The 15,895-nt window shown below is 62.2% G+C and overlaps 3 protein-coding genes across 5 annotated transcripts; 1 reads left to right on the top strand and 2 right to left on the bottom strand.

Moving 5' to 3' along the window:
* Positions 1-3,005: 3,005 nt before the first annotated feature.
* On the bottom strand, positions 3,006-5,903 carry LOC116964678 (pyrroline-5-carboxylate reductase 3). Its single transcript, XM_042785976.1, has 6 exons — positions 5,795-5,903; positions 4,845-4,909; positions 4,391-4,570; positions 3,952-4,164; positions 3,723-3,815; positions 3,006-3,386 (listed from the first exon to the last, which is right to left on the bottom strand). Exons 1-6 carry the CDS (start codon positions 5,874-5,876, stop codon positions 3,204-3,206), a joined length of 816 nt encoding a protein of 271 aa, XP_042641910.1. The 5' UTR covers positions 5,877-5,903; the 3' UTR covers positions 3,006-3,203.
* A 310-nt stretch (positions 5,904-6,213) lies between these two features.
* On the top strand, positions 6,214-10,439 carry LOC116964680 (protein brambleberry-like). Its single transcript, XM_033004951.2, has 11 exons — positions 6,214-6,641; positions 6,887-7,021; positions 7,446-7,581; positions 7,880-8,047; positions 8,127-8,303; positions 8,415-8,514; positions 8,828-8,889; positions 9,114-9,223; positions 9,508-9,671; positions 9,818-9,924; positions 10,037-10,439. Exons 1-11 carry the CDS (start codon positions 6,405-6,407, stop codon positions 10,357-10,359), a joined length of 1,719 nt encoding a protein of 572 aa, XP_032860842.2. The 5' UTR covers positions 6,214-6,404; the 3' UTR covers positions 10,360-10,439.
* Positions 10,440-10,479: 40 nt separating this feature from the next.
* Positions 10,480-15,390, bottom strand: LOC122152714 (GDP-L-fucose synthase-like). Of its 3 annotated transcripts, none has more exons than XM_042786311.1 (11): positions 15,285-15,390; positions 13,180-13,341; positions 12,978-13,092; positions 12,627-12,755; positions 12,482-12,555; positions 12,118-12,251; positions 11,890-11,954; positions 11,615-11,681; positions 11,445-11,524; positions 11,124-11,223; positions 10,480-10,681 (listed from the first exon to the last, which is right to left on the bottom strand). In XM_042786311.1, the coding sequence occupies exons 2-11, from the start codon at positions 13,329-13,331 to the stop codon at positions 10,626-10,628; spliced, it is 972 nt and encodes a 323-aa protein (XP_042642245.1). In that variant the 5' UTR covers positions 13,332-13,341; positions 15,285-15,390; the 3' UTR covers positions 10,480-10,625. The 3 variants fall into 3 exon arrangements, with proteins under 3 accessions (XP_042642245.1, XP_042642246.1, XP_042642244.1); XM_042786312.1 differs by lacking the exon at positions 15,285-15,390 and adding an exon at positions 13,522-13,575; XM_042786310.1 differs by lacking the exon at positions 15,285-15,390 and having other exon boundaries at positions 13,180-13,496.
* Positions 15,391-15,895: the final 505 nt, after the last annotated feature.

Genomic DNA, 15,895 nt, shown 5'->3' with positions numbered 1-15,895 from the left:
CAAGCCGTAGTTTGTGAATTAAAGGAGTCTTCAGTTGTCTGAGAAAAATCTTGCCAAGCTCAGCAGAAGGTTCTGGGCTGGAGGTCTTTGTTTTTCGCGTAGGTCAGCCTGGGTGCACTCGCAGTGCCATTTGATCTGGTTTGGGAGGTGACAACAATCAACCGTTGGATGGTTTGGATTGAAAGGGACCTTCAGAGATCATCCAGTCCCAACCACGGGCAGGGACATCTTCAACCAGACCAGGGGGCTCCCAGCCCCGTCCAACCTGGCCTTGAACCCTCCCAGGGAGGGGGCAGCCACAGCTGCTCTGGGCACCCTGGGCCAGTGTCTCACCACCCTCATCATAAAGAATTTCTTCTTACGTCCAATCTAAACCTAACTTCTTTCAGTTTAGAACCTTTGCCCCTTGTCCTGTCACTACAGGACTTTGTAAAAAGTCCCTCCCCACCTTCCCTGTCCCCCCTTTAAGCCCCGGGAGGCCGCTCGAAGGTCCCCCTGGAGCCTTCTCTTCTCCAGGCTGAACCCCCCCAGCTCTCTCAGCCTTTCTCCACAGCAGAGCTGCTCCAGCCCTCGGACCATTTCCGTGTCCCTCCTCTGGCCCCGCTCCAACAGGTCCGTGTCTGGCCCGTGCTGGGGACCCCCGAGCTGGCTGCAGGGCTCCGGGGGGGCTCCCCAGAGCGGAGCAGAGGGGGAGAATCCCCCCCCCCCCGGACCCGCCGGCCACGCTGCTCGGGGTGCAGCCCAGGAGTCACTTGGCTTTCTGGGCTGTGAGTGCACGTTGCCGGCTCCCGTCCCATTTTTCATCCACCAACACCCCCCAGGTCCTTCTCCACAGGGCTGCTCTCCATCCACTTATCCCCCAGCCTGTGCTGGTGCTGGGGGTTGCCCCAACCCGGGTGCAGAACCTCATGAGGTTCACCTGGGCCCACTCCTCCAGGGTCCCCCTGGATGGCATCCCTCTCCTCAAATAAATCAACTGTGCCACTCATCTTGGTGTCCACCATCTATGTCATCGATGAAGATATTTCATAGTATTGGTCGCAGTACGGACCCTTGAGGGACAGCATTTGTTACTGGTTTCCACTTGGACATTGAACCATTGACTGTAACTCCTCGGACGCGGCCATCCAGCCAATTCCTGATCCATCTAACAGTCCATCCATCAAACCCATTCCTCTCCAACTTAGCGGCAGGAATGTTATATGGGACCATATTGAAGGCCTTACAGAAATCTAGGCAGATGACATCTGTAGCTCTTCGCTCCTTCACCAGTGCAGTCACTCCATCGTAGAAGGCCACGTACCTTTGTCAGGCACAATTTGCCCTTGGTGAAGCCAGGTTGGCACCTCCCTGCCTTCCTCGTTTCGACACGTCTTCCAGGAGGATCTGCTCCATGATCTTACAGGTGAGATGCCTCTCTTGAAGGTAGGAGTACTAGCAGTTAAGGTAGTAGCAACACTTTACCTGCAGTGAGTGCTGGCTTTTGAAATAAAATTAATGGAATTTAAGCTGGTTTTGTTAAAACTAGTGCTTAGCAAAATGTTGGAAGGTCATCAGCGTCCTGGCTTTGGGGTTGAACGTGCCACTCCTCTGATAGACAACCTGAAAACCCAAAGCTCAGAAGCCTTTAGGAGGACACATGGAGATGGGGAACGGGCAGGCGCTGCGCTCAGCCGTGTCACAAGCGGTGGGGCTGGATTTGGCCAAGGCTTTTTGGCCAAATATGTTAAAAGAGTGGTGTGGAGGACAGAAATGGAGACACCCAAGAACGAAATCAGAAGGCTGCGGATTTCGGAGAGATTGGCAGAATCGCCTTGGGGCGGGGGACCTGAGGACAAGGCAGGGATAAAAGAAGATAGAAGGACAAAGGAGCTACCAGGTGGCTTGGAAACTTTGAAAACCGCTTCTTCCTCGCACCATATAGGTGCCATGAGCCCCTGCCCTGGCTACATGGCGAAGTGGAGAGATGGGTAGGAGAGACAAGCAGGCTCGAGCTCCTTCCCTGGCTTTTATGCAGCTTTGCTAATTAATTAGATGCCTCAAGAAAGTGCTCAAGGAGGTCATGCCTTGGCAGGACCCGGCACTGCTGCTGGGCTGTGGCATCTCTCTTGGCTTGTGCCACCAGCACCTGGGGTGACGGCATCCCTGCGGACGGGGTCAAAGCCATAGGAGCCGAAGGTTCAGCATCCAGCTGTTCCACAAGCAACGTCGCGCCCGGAAAAAGCTTTTCATCTTCAAAGCGGTTCACAAATCATCACTAATTGCATTCGTGCAGGTGCCGGGAGGCAAACGAAGCTTAATTAGGGCACGCAAAAGGCTTAGATCCTCTCCGGATAGGCAAGCTTTGAGTTTCTCCTCTCTTGATGTGCAGCACCGCGGGGCCCAAGAGCGGGTCCGGGCTTTCATCCCGCCGCCTCGCTGCCAGAGAGGGACCTGTCTGCAGGACCGTGGTGCGATGCCGATGCCTGGCCGGGGTGGGAGGTGGAGTTTTTTCAACTGCTTCACTTTTTTTTTTTGCCCGTGGTCCTTGGATGCGGATAGCAGCTCCGTGTCCGCGCGCGCATCTCCAGAGCCGAGCAGAGGAGCAGGCACCGGTGCCTACGTGTAACCCAAGTGCCGACGAGCAACCCCTGCTCGGCACCGAGTTGAGAAATCGAAGCCTTGCTCTGCGCTCGCCCCCCCCCTTCAGAGCATCGTCCTGCCAGCTCCCCACTTCCCAAAATCCCTCGGCATCCTCACGGCACCTGCGACGGGCCTTGCCTCCTGCCGCAGGGATGCGGCCGCTCTGCCCCGGCCCCAGCAGGCTCGACTTGGGATCACCCCATCCCCAAAACCCCTGTCCTCATGCCTGTCCCCAGTGCCACACCCCCCCGGCACAGCGCCAGCGTGGCAGCAGCTCCATCCAGGGACCCCCTGGCTGTCACCTCACTGGGGAGGTGACCCCATGCTGGGTGCAGTAGCCCCCCCCCAAGGACTGAAGGGACTAAAAAAAACCAAGCCTGCCATCGTGCTGCCCACGTTTATTTGGTCCCAGCCCTGCGGAGGTAGCACGTGGCGTGGACGTGGGTCCACACCATCTCCCACCCCCGGTCAGGGTCTCACGGGGGGGCATCGGGGGTCCCTGGAGAAGTTCGGTCTGTTCCCCATCGCCCCTCTTGCCCCATGCCGGGGCAGGACGGAGGGGCTCATCCCCAGCCAGGCCACTAGTCCTCGGCCACGTCGCATGCCCGGTTGGTGGCCGCCTCCACCGCGTTCATGACGGTGGCCCGCAGCGCACCCTTCTCCAGCTGGTGCAGGGCGTGGATGGTGGTGCCCCCGGGCGTGCAGACATCTCCTCGCAGCTTCGCCGGGTGCTCCCCCGTCTCCAGCATCATCTTCGCTGCACCCTACGGGAATTTGGGGGGGGTGGGTCAGAGAGAAGGGGACCTCCCGAGCCTCCCTTCTCTTTGCCCAGGGGTTGGATGGCAGCATCCTCCCACCGCCCACACCCCTGCGGGTGTGTCCCACCGCCACGCCCTCTGCTCTCTCCTGGTGGCCCCATCTTCGGTTCCAAGAGGGGAAACTGAGGCAGGAGGCCATCCAGCACCTCCTCCCTCGCGCTGCCACCCCTGTCGGGTGCCGCAGAGCCCAGGGCAGCGATGGTGACGGCACGCCCGAGCCCGGTGGGAGCTGTGGGGCAGGAGGGAAGGGAGCAATGTCCCCAAGTGACAGCACCGACTCACCAGCAGCGTCTGAGCCGCGATCCTGCTGGCTAAGCCGCCCGGCATGCCCATCTTCACCGCTCCCTCGGCCAGAGCTTCAGCAAACAGGTAGACCTGGGGGGAGAAGAGCATTGGGGGGGGGGGGGGGGGGGGGGAATAAGCGTGGCAAAAGCGGGGGACCCCAAACCCCAACCCCACACGGGTGGGATTTCTGCCGGCGTCCCGTGTCCCGCCAAGCACGGGTGCTTACGTAGGCCACGCCGCTGCCGCTGAGGCCGGTGTGGATGTTGATGTAGGATTCGGGGACCTCCTCGCAGAGCCCGCAGGAGGACAGCAGGCTCTTCAGCAGGGCAGCTTCGCCATCACCGGCACTGCTGCCCCGGGCAAAGACCATCGCCCCTGCCTGCACCACGCACGGCAGGTTGGGCATGAGCCGCAGCACCTTGGTCCCGGCGGGGAGAAGCTGGGGAGAAACGGGGATGGGAGAGAGGTGCCAAGCTCCGGGCAGCACCCAAGGGTGCCCTGGGACACCGGTGGGTAGCACCCATCAGGGCTGGCGGAGAAGCGCGGACCACGGGGAAGGAGCCGGGGATGCAACTTCGGTGGGGACAGAGCCACAGCGGCGTGTCCTTCTCCACGGGCCCGGGTACAAATGGAAGAAGGATCAGAAGGAGGAAGAGGAGGCTCACCCGCTGCAGTGTCTGGAGGGTGACGCCGGCCGTCAGTGAGACAACGATGTGGTGGGGTCCCACAGCGGGACGGATTTCCTGCAGGACGCCTGGCAGGACGTGGGGTTTGGTGGCCAGGAAGACCAGGGTGCTCTCCTGCAGCACCTCGAGGTTACAGTGCGTGGTCCGGCAGCCCAACTCCTGCCCGCCGGCAGGGAGAGGTGTCACAGCTTGGCGCCCCAAAAAACCCCAGCACCCCCATGGGCAAGGCACGTTTTCACGCAGGGACATGACTTGGGGACCCGTTCCAGCCACAAAGCCACCAAGGCTTTCCCTGAATTCCACCCAAACCCTGGGAAGGATGAGCCAAAGCCTTGCATGGGGGGAAAGGGTGTCCCGAAATCGTGGCGAGGGGCACCCCAACACGCCTCCCACCACCGAGCAGGGTGGCTTGTCATCCCACGTCCCCACTCACCCGCCACGCATCCAGGTTTCTGTCCGAGGGAGCGCTGGCCAGGACGCTGCTGGCTGGCACCTTCCCTTGGGGAACACAAGGACCAGGGTGAGCAGCCGGGGTGGCCCCAGGGTGGTGGGGACACCCCAGCACAGCCTGGGCACCCCAGGATCAGCCGGGAAGTGCTCCTCTCCTCCAACCCCAGCACGATCAGCCTGGGGGACATGGAGAAAAGGGGGCCGAGGCCGGATCCCACCAGTCTGGCTGGCGTGGGCACCCCACGGGGATGGCCGTGGGCACCCAGTTAAGCCATGGTGCAGTGACAAGGGAGGTGACCCTAAAAGCAGGATCTATCTCCCAGCTTCTGAGGGTGGGCAGGGCTGTCCCCACACTGTGCTATGGGGCAGGGACAACCTGGGACAGCCAGGGAGGGGAGGGATAAGGGCTGTGTCCCCACTATCTGTGGGGTAGCGACACGGGGGAGGGGGGCAGGACAGGGCTGTCCCCAGGTCCCCACACTGATCTGTGGGGTAGGGACCCCGGGGAGGGTAGGGAACCGGGGGAGGGAGGAAGGACAGGGCTGTCCCCAGGTCCCCACACTGATCTGTGGGGCAGTGACCCGGGGAGGGGGGCAGGACAGGGCTGTCCCCGGGTCCCCACACTGATCTGTAGGGCAGTGACCCCGGGGAGAGCAGGGACCCTGGGGAGGGGGGCAGGACAGGGCTGTCCCCACGTCCCCACACTGATCTGTGGGGCAGGGACCCGAGGGAGGGTAGGGACCCCAGGGAGGGCAGGGATCCCAGGGAGGGGGGCAGGACAGGGCTGTCCCCGGGTCCCCACACTGATCTGTGGGGCAGGGACCGCGGGGAGGGCAGAGGCCGGGGGGAAGGGGGGCAGGGCAGGACTGTCCCCAGTCCCCACGCTGATCTGTGGGGCCGGGCCCCCCCGGATCGCCCCCCCTTTGCCCGTACCTGCCCGCAGCAGGCCCCGGGCCAGGCCTCCCGCCATCCGCCCGGCGCCCACGAACCCGACCCGCAGCTCCGCCGCCTCCATCGCGCCGGGCGGTCACGCCCCGCCCCCTCCAGGCCCCGCCCCCCGTGACCACGCCCCCCCCCGCGCCGCCGACCCTTCCCGAACGCCCATTGGCTGCTCTTTGCCCGCCCCTGCCCTTCCATTGGCGGTGGCGGGCTATAAGGGGCGGGGCCTGGGCGAGGGGCGGGTGTCTGCGCAGGTGCGCGGGCGCCACGTGTGGGGCGGTGGCTGCGTCCGGGGTGGAGCCGCTCCACGCGTGGGGGAGCGGGGGGGGGCACCCACTTCCCCCACCGTGGGCAAAGGGGCGGGGGCACCCACTCACCCGTGGGGAAAGGGGCGGAGGGACACGGTCCTCAGCCCTCCCCAGTCCCATGCTGCCCCTGGGTCTATTTGGGGGGGTGGGGTGTGCGTTACCCCCCCCACGGGGTTGTGTCCCTCCTGTGGGGGGTGTCCCCCAAACCTCTCCCTGCACTTGGGGGGCTGCTCCCTGGGTGCTTTCCCCCCTCCCCTTTCATTCCCCACAGGTCTCCCACCCCACTGCACCCCATTATGCTGCCCCGGAGCTACTGGGCTATGCTGATCTTCTGTGCTGCTGCTGCGTTTTTGGGGTGGCTGGACCTTGGCACCCCCCAAAAGGAAGCAGAGGTCCCCCCAACCTTGGGGACCCCCCCGGAGGTGGGGATTGCCCCCCACGACTCCTTTGAGAAGACCACGGGTGTTGATGACCAGTTCAAGGCTGAAGCCACGTGCTGGGCGCTGTCACCCCTGGACGACTGTCACCGTCAGGTGTGGCCTCAGGGGTCCCCCCACAGTGGGGGAAATGGGGGTCCTGGAGAACCCCCGCTCTGGGCAGCTGCTTTGCCTGTTGCAGGGTGTTGGCACGGGATGGTTTGGGGGGTGGGGTGTGAAAGCCAAGTGCAGGGGTGGGCTCAGACCTTTCTCCTTATTTCCCACCCAAAACCAACCCCTCTGTACCCCCCCACCCCTGGGGGCGGGGAGCACCCATGGGTGCTGAGCCCTGCTGCCGCCAGGTCATGGTGCGGCTCCGCTCGTCCTGCGCCAACCTGAGCAAGGAGGATGAGGAGGAAGAGGAGGAAGGAGCCAACTTGTTCAACTGCCAGGCCAGTGCTGAGGGTCACCGGACATACCCCTGCACCCCCGACACGGTAAGGTGCCTGGGCGAGGCACCCCAAATTCTGTTTTCTCCAATTCCCCCCAAATCCTACAGTCATCCAATGCAATTTCCCCCCCCCCCCTCGCCAAAATCCCAAACTTTGTAGCTGCAAAGCCCGAGCCGCCTCTGCTCAGCCCCTCACCCTCATTTTGGGGTAAAACCAGCCCTGTTTAGCACATTTCCCTCATGGCAAATGGGGGTTTCTACTCCTAATCCCCTTCCTGCCCCCCAGCCTTGCTTGTTTCCAAAGGCTTTTCCAAACTTTTCCACGTCAGCGCCACGGGATGGAGATTAAACCCTGGGGGGCTCATTTGGGGATGCTGAGGGGGTGCCCCGTGGTGGTGGGCATCGCTGTGGGGTGATGGTTTGAGGTGGGGGTGGGGGCTGTGGGGTCACCATCCTAATATTCACCCCAGGAGGAGCTGGGGAAGCGGCTGAAACTGGAGACCTGCGACTGCCACAACCTTCAGCAACTGGTGCTGGCTGAGACCCTCACCACCGTCGAGCAGCACCGGGTGGCCCAGCTCATGGAGGACATCGCCCAGCAGATGGGTAAGAGCCACCAGCTGGGATGCTGCTACATCCCCCCCCCTCCCTGTTCCCCCCCTCCTTGGGGACCAACCCAACTTCTTGCGCCTCCTTACTGGGAAAGTGAGCAACCGTGGAGCCACAGAGCTCTGGGAAGGGTTGTCCTGTCCGACCTCTACCACACGCAGGAAGGAGCTCGGGATGTCTATTCCCAACTAGGTGGGAACGCGGAGAACCCCGTTCCCAGCTCTTTTTGCACTGGGACAACCCTGGATGCAGCTTCCCCGGCTCACCCCGATGTATCCAATCTCTCTGCGTGCAGGGAATGACCTGACCCTTCTCCTGGCCCAGCAGCAGCGGATGGAGGAGGTGATGGAGAAGCTGCAGCAGGTCAACCAGAGCCTTGGGTTGGTGTTGACTGCTGTGGAGGGTGCACGGAGCCAGCTGGAAAACCATCTGCAGCACCTCCACACTGTCCTCGACCCACCCGGTGAGTCAGGGGTGGGTGCTGGTGGGCGGGTGGGTGCTGGTGGGTGTCAACGCCAGGCTCTTTCTCCCCATTCCAACAGGTCAGAGCCCAAGTGCCATCTCCACCTCCATCCTACACGGCTCCTACTTGGTGTTGCTGGCTGCATTGCTGATGCTCACGCCACCTCATGCCATCCTGCTCCTCTTCCTCTTCTTCCTCGCCTCCAGCACCCTCAGCATCCCAGCACTCTCCGTTCTCCTGGTCTTCACCGTGGCAGGTGGGGATGGGTGTTGGGGGGGGACCTGGTTGGGGACACGCCACCCTGAGGGTGCTACAGGGATGGGCTGAGGGGGTTCTTGCCCTCTCCCACCCTCTTTCCTCCCTGCAGGACAGTGGCTGGTGGCGGCTGCCCGCCGCGGTGCTGGGGGAGCCTGGCTGGTCCTTCCCCAAGAGGAGCCCCACCACCAGCTCACCTCCACCCCAGACAGGTAGGAGATGGTTGCGGGGGGGAACAAGGACACACGCGGCACCCTTGGGAGCTGCTAGAACCCAAGCTGGGCACCCATCCTAGATGTCCCATCCTGCTGCCATCTAGCAGAGGTCCCCAGGGTGGGCTGCTTGTCCCCAGGAGGGGGCAGGACCCATCTTGGTGGCTTGCCTGCCGCTTTTGGACACCTCCTCCGAGCTCCCTGCCCTATTTCTGCCCAGAGGAGGGTGTCGAGGAGGCTGCTGTCATCATGATGGTGATGTAGAAGCAGCTGCCAAGGCAAGGGGGCTCTGGTTTTCCTTCTTTCCGCGCAGGGAGTGCAAAATTGAGCTGTTGCAGGAGGAACTGGACGGGATGGAGATGAGCTGCCTGCAAGGTGAGAGCCGGCTGGGCAGGGGGGACGTGGGAGAGATGACAACGAGGTGGGAGGTTTGGTGGCTGTAGGACAGGGGTCCGAAGCCCCAGCACGTTCCCCCATCCCTGTGCTTGGGGCATGTGCATTACTCCGGAATGTCCCCAAGCTGTGCTAGGTGTCCCCATCCAACACGTGGGGACAACAGCGCTGGGCCTGCGCCCACCACCCATGCCGTGTTCTTGCAGAGCCCTCGCGCCTGGAGCAGCCCCCGGCGATGGCAGGGGACACCCCTCGCGTAGCAAGGCGGGTGTCACCCGTCCCCAGCGGCTGGAGGACAAAGCTGAGCTCGTGTGGGGTAAGCCTGAGCTGGGGGTGGGATTGTCCCCAGGTTGGGCCAGACCCTGCGGCTGGGGGACCAGCTTGGGGGGGTCCCCTTGAGGGTCAGGTCCTCTAGGGTTGGGGTGTCCTCATCGTGACTGCACCTCGGGGTGCTGGACACCCTGTTGGGAAAGGGACCGGCGCTGGTCCCACAGTGCTTGTGGGGCCACGACGCCGAAGGAGAACTTTTGGGGGAAGAGGGTGTTCTCCAACGAGGAAGAGCCAAAGCACCCATCCTCTAATGACCCCCCACGTCCCCAGGGGCCAAGGGACATCTCCTGCAGGACAGGAGGGTCACCGGGGCCAGAGGGTACCCTGCCGAACCGCTTCTTCCCCAGCCAAGCGATGCTGGAGTCTGCCACGGGTGCTGGGAAGCGCTGGGAGCCCAAACCCTGCAGCCCGAGCCAGTCTCTGGCCAACGACGTGTGAGTACCAACCATAGAGGACATCCCTTCTCCAGGGCCACCAGGGGCTGGTGGCACCTTGGGGTGCAGTCAGTGACCTGACAGTGGGGGGGGGGACAGCCCCCGCTGGGGGCTTCCTGGGGTGCTGATGGGTCTCTCGTCCGTAGGTCCTTGCTGTCCCCACGGTCCCCGTGCCAGGGGCTCACCAGGGCCGGGCAGCGATGCCGGAAGAAAGCCATCCCCGGCCAGGAATTCTGCCACATCCACACCACCGGTCAAGCCTCAGGCAGCCACTTGGCCACGGACTTGTCACCCCATGTCTGACTCCCCACCCCCTCCCCGAGGGCTTTTGAAACCCCTTTTTTTTTTTTTTTTGGCTCTTCCAGATCCTGGTGGAGAACACAGGGCGGTGCCCAGGACCCTAAGGGTGCCATTTGACGTGGGTACGGGACCATGCTGCGCGGCAGACGCTCTTCACCCCACCGTTTTTATGCTATTTGCATCTGTTTTAATAAATGCCATATTTACAGCTGGAGCCTTCCCACTCCTGGTCCCTCTGCCCCATCTTGATGCTGGGGTAGGGGCAGCTTTGGGGGCTTTGAGACCATCCCCACATGTCAACAGCAACAGCAAATGCCCAGGCTGCCACTCCTGCGCTGCAGAAACAACCCTGATCACCTTCCCTTTATTACAGCCTAATTACAGGTAATTAGCAGTGTAACCCATTACATGGCCAAGGCAGAGGTGGTGGCTCCAGTTGGCTGCTACCATCTGGTCTGAGGTCCCAAAGCCTTTGGGGTGGCCCGGCATCCCGCACCGCTCCTAGCAGCAGGCAGGAACGTGGGGGTTGCTCCCTGGGCTCTTGCCCTTTTTTTACTTTGGAAATGTCACTGTCACTCCCCCCAGCCCCGTCCTCTGCCCCAGCAAAGGACAACCCTGAGTTGAAGAGGATGATGCCGGTGCCGCGCTGGCCCCTCACTTCCTGGCATCGGCGTAGTTGGCGCTGAACCAAGCGCAGGTCTCCGTCACGGCTGGGAAGGGAGAAGATGGGATGGGTTTTGGGATTGGGAACGCAGTTTGTTCACAGAATCAGTGAATGGGTTGGGTTGGAAGGGACTTCTGAAGGTCATCTAGTCCAACCCCCCCTTGCGATGAGAAGGGACAACTTCAAGGAGATCAGGTTGCTCCAAGCCCCGTCCAACCTGACCTTGAACCCTTCCAGGGATGGGGCATCGACCACCTCTCTGGGCAACCTGGTCCAGTGTCTCACCACCCTCAGTGTAAAAAAACGTCTTCCTTGGATCTAGTCTGACTCTTCCCTTCGTGTCACAACACACCCTACTAAAAAGCCTGTCCCCCTCCTTTTTATCAGCCCCCTTTAAGTTTTGAAAGGATGAACCACCCTGATGCCACCACGGCTAATTGCGGTGGGTAGGACCTCTGTGTTTTGTGGAGCCCCCCCCCCCATCTCACCTTGCCTGAAGGGTGTGAACTGGAAGTTGGGCAGGTAGCGCCGTAGCTTGGCGTTGCTGGCCGTCTTCTTGAACTGCCCATCCGCCTTGGTGGTGTCAAACTGGGGTGGGAAGGATTAAGGGAAACTAAAGGAGGAGGGGGAAACAGGTCTTGCTCTGCCCCACGGTGTCCTGGCTGGGGCAGGGAGAGGGATGCTCGGGGTGTTGCTCTGGACTGTGGCATCTCCCCTGGAACCCTATGGCTGCTGGTGGAAAGTGGGGTGCCCCCCCCATGCCACCACAGCTTTGTGGGTGAGGGGGGCCAGCCTGCAGTGAAGGATACAACAAGCTCTCCCCTGAAGTCCATGGCTTCCACGATTGCCTCTGCTGCTTCCCTGATGGAGACTTCATCTTCTTCTCCCACTGTGGAAAAGGGCATGATTGTGGCCATTCCTCCATCTTCTTGGAAAGGGGCTGGAGCCCCTTTTTGTAGGGGGGGCAGACAGGGCTTACCTGACAAAATGATGGGCTCTACCTCATCGTATTCCCGCAGGACCCAAAGGAAGAGCCGGGCCAGGTCCTGCAGAGGGGCAGATGGCTCTTGGGGGGGGTGGCTGCTGTCCCCCAGCCCTCCCATCGCAAGGGGACCCAACCCTGAGGGTGGCCAACACTGCCCAGGACAACCCAGGTGGCCTCCAACCCTGCTGAGGTCCAGGAACTGCCCCCACCCCCATACCCTGCTCTCCCCAAACCACGGGGAGGCAAGTACTCCCCAAGATCACACATACCAGGGAGTAGATGAACTGTCTCCTGGGCTTGCCAGTGCCCCAGATGGTCAGAGCAGAGCCAGACTCTGCAGGAGGAAGAAGAGCATGTCCATAAGCATTGGAGCCATCTCTACCCACCCTGGCTACCTTGCAGAGCAGCTCATGGAGCAGGAAGAGGGAAAAAAAAAAAAACAAAACAAAAAACCAAACACATCCCAACCCTCCCCCAAAAAAGCCTGTCGCACTCACGTTTGGCCAGGTAGACCTTGTGGATGAGCCCCGGCAAGACGTGGCCGTCCTCGATGTTGAAGTTGTCATGTGGCCCGAAGACGTTGGTGGGGATGACGGCGGTGAAGCGGCAGCCGTGCTGCTCAAAGTAGCCCCTGGGTGAGAGCAGGGAGGGCGCAGATGGGTTGGCCACCAGCTACAGTCACCCACCCCTTCGGCACAGAGCTGTTCCCAGAAGACCCTGGCCAGCAGCATCTCCATCTGCTGAGCCCAGGTATCCCCCCCAGCTCCGTTTAATTCCTGAGAGTTCAAGGGGCTTCCCCTTGCCCTGATAACCTGCGGGTGCTCGCACCCTTCCAAGGGCTCACTCGTGTCCCTCCCTCACCTATTTTGGATGTCGATCATCCTCTTGGCATAGGAGTAGCCGAAGTTGGAGCTGTGAGGTGGTCCGTTGTGAATCTGGTGACAAAAGCTGAGAGTTAAGCAGGGCAGGGACCCCCTGGGCTGTGCATGGGGACAGAGGTGCCCACCATGCTCTCGTCGATGGGGTACGTTGTCTTGTCTGGGAAGATGCAGGTGGAAAGGCAGGAGACCACCTTCTGCACCCCCGTCTCGTAGGCCGAGTGCAGGACGTTGTCATTGATGTGGATGTTTCTCCTCTGAGGATGGAGAGATTTGTCAGAGCTGTGGGGTGGGGACCCCCAAAACCCTGCACCCTATGGGTAATAACTCATTAATAACCCCAAAAAACAGAGAAGCACTGGTTTGGCCCTGGGAGCAGAGCAAGCCCTGTCCCCGTGTCCCCACATCCCAGCTGGGGAAGGGCAGGGGGTTGCAGCATCCACAGGGACCCCGATACCACCCATCCCCCAGGTGCTCACCCAAAAATCCAGGTTGTAGCGGATGTTTTTGAAGAGGCCCCCAACCATGGCAGCCAGGTGGATGACATGAGTGGGCTTGTGCTGCTCGAACAGGGCTTTGGTCTCCGCGGCATTCCTGGGATGGGAAATTTTGGGGTTCAGCAGCGCCAAGGGAGCAAACGAGGGAGGGGTTTCCAAGCGAAAACCCATGCAGTCAACTCACGTCAAGTCGGCGTCTCTGGAGGAGACAAAGATCCACTCCTCATCCGGCCGCCCCTCTCCATCAGCCACCACCTTCTCGATGGCTCTCCCCACCAAACCGGTGCCACCCGTCACCAGGATGCGCTTGGGCACCGGCCCCGCTCCCTCCGTCATAGCCAAAATCCTGTGGGGAGTTGGGGGGGCTAAGCTGGGGTCACCCCTGAGCTCACCCCCCCCGCCCCCCCCAAGCATAAGTACCCACGAGCGTCACCCCAGGAGCACCAGCCACACGCCAGGCTGGTGGGAGAAATTTTTTTTTTTTTTTTTTGGGGGGGGGGAGGGAGGGGGAGTGGGGGGATTTTACCCGCTTCTGGCGGAAAAAGCGAAAAGGAAAGCGGAAGCGGTGTGTTTGGCGGTGACGCGGCTGGGCTGGGGTTAGGAGAAACTCGTCAGCTGTAGCTGCTAATTAATGAAACTGGCGGGTGGCCCACTGGCACACGGGTGGGGGCCAGACCCCGCCACACCGCGCTGCCCGGCCTCTGGAAATGGAGGCTCACCCCTGCACCCCCGTGTATCCCCCATGCCCCAGGTCTGCACCCCGAACCTCCCCCTGCACCCCAAACCCCGGTTCGGCACCCAGGTCTGCACCCCAAACCTCTCCCTGCACCCCAAACCCCGGTTCTGCACCCAGTTCTGCACCCCACACCTCCCCCTGCACCCTAAACCCCAGGTCTAAATCCAGGTCTGCACCCCACACCTCCCCCTGCACCCCAAACCCCAGGTCTGCACCCCACACCTCCCCCTGCACCCCAAACCCTAGGTCTACATCCAGGTCTGCACCTCACACCTCCCCCTGCACCCCAAACCCCAAGTCTGCACCCCCACACCTCCCCCTGCACCCCAAACCCCAGTTCTGCACCCCAAACCTCCCCCTGCACCCTAAACCCCAGGTCTAAATCCAGGTCTGCACCCCACACCTCCCCCTGCACCCCAAACCCCAGGTCTGCACCCCACACCTCCCCCTGCACCCCAAACCCTAGGTCTACATCCAGGTCTGCACCTCACACCTCCCCCTGCACCCCAAACCCCAAGTCTGCACCCCCACACCTCCCCCTGCACCCCAAACCCCAGGTCTGCACCCCACACCTCCCCTCTGCACCCCAAACCCTAAGTTTACACCCAGGTCTGCACCTCACACCTCCCCCTGCACCCTAAACCCCAGGTCTAAATCCAGGTCTGCACCCCACACCTCCCCCTGCACCCCAAACCCCGGTTCTGCACCCAGTTCTGCACCCCACACCTCCCCCTGCACCCTAAACCCCAGGTCTAAATCCAGGTCTGCACCCCACACCTCCCCCTGCACCCCAAACCCCAGGTCTGCACCCCACACCTCCCCTCTGCACCCCAAACCCTAAGTTTACACCCAGGTCTGCACCTCACACCTCCCCCTGCACCCTAAACCCCAGGTCTAAATCCAGGTCTGCACCCCACACCTCCCCCTGCACCCCAAACCCCGGTTCTGCACCCAGTTCTGCACCCCACACCTCCCCCTGCACCCTAAACCCCAGGTCTAAATCCAGGTCTGCACCCCACACCTCCCCCTGCACCCCAAACCCCAGGTCTGCACCCCACACCTCCCCCTGCACCCCAAACCCTAGGTCTACACCCAGGTCTGCACCCCACGCCTCCCCCTGCACCCCAAACCCCAGGTCTGCACCCCACACCTCCCCCCTGCAACCCAAACCCCAGGTTTACACCCAGGTCTGCACCCCACACCTCCCCCTGCACCCCAAACCCCAGGTCTGCACCCCACACCTCCCCCCTGCACCCCAAACCCCAGGTTTACACCCAGGTCTGCACCCCACACCTCCCCCTGCACCCCAAACCCCACGCCTGACCCCCACACCTCCCCCTGCACCCCGAATCCCAGGCCTGCACCCCTCAACCGCAGCCCCCCCCCCCCCCCCCCCCCCCTCGCAGCACCGCCCCTATCCCAACCCAGCACCTCCCACCGCGGGGAACCCCCTCGACCCCTCATACCCCTTGGCGCTCTCCCCTCCGTAGTGTCCCCCCCACTTTTGGGGGACCGCCCCCCCACTCCCCCACCGCCTCAGGGTCCCGTCTCACCCCGGCACGGGGTTCGGCTCGGCTCGGCTCGGCTCGGCTCGGCTCGGCTCGGCTCGGCTCGGCTCGGCTCGGCTCGGCTCGGCCGCGCTTCCTGCCGCCCCGCCTCCGTCCCCGGCCGCCGCCGCTCGGCTCCTCGGGAAATGGAGTCCGCGCTCCGGTGGGGGGGGGGGGATGTATATTGGGGTCACCGACACCGGGGGGGGGACACCGACAGCACCCCCCCCCTCCGTCTATTGTAAAGGGGGGTGGGGGTGCCGCTGCAAACCCAACTGTTGGAAAAGGGGGTGGCAAATCAGTGAAAGGAAGGGGGGGGGGGGGGTGTGCGCAGGTCCCCTCCCCTCCTCCCTAACACAAAGGGATTTTTGACGAGAAAAGGCTTAATCATCTTTAATGCACTTAAGCGGAGATTAAAAGCGAGCAGGGCTTTCTGGCGGGCAGGGGATGGTTTCAAAGATGCAACTCATCCCCTCCCCCCCCCCCCCCCCCCCCCCCCCCCCGGCTGCAGCTGACTTTTCCTTCGGGAATTCTGCAGGGCTCTGCACTGCTCTAAATTGAAATGGTGAAGAATGGGATTAAGGGAGACCAGCAAAGAATTCCCACTTTTCCTCCAA

The sequence above is a fragment of the Tyto alba genome, unplaced genomic scaffold, assembly GCF_018691265.1.
Source record: "Tyto alba isolate M040663 unplaced genomic scaffold, T.alba_DEE_v4.0 Super-Scaffold_9, whole genome shotgun sequence".
Classification (NCBI taxonomy): domain Eukaryota; kingdom Metazoa; phylum Chordata; class Aves; order Strigiformes; family Tytonidae; genus Tyto; species Tyto alba.
This window is presented reverse-complemented; position numbering and strand designations above follow the sequence as displayed.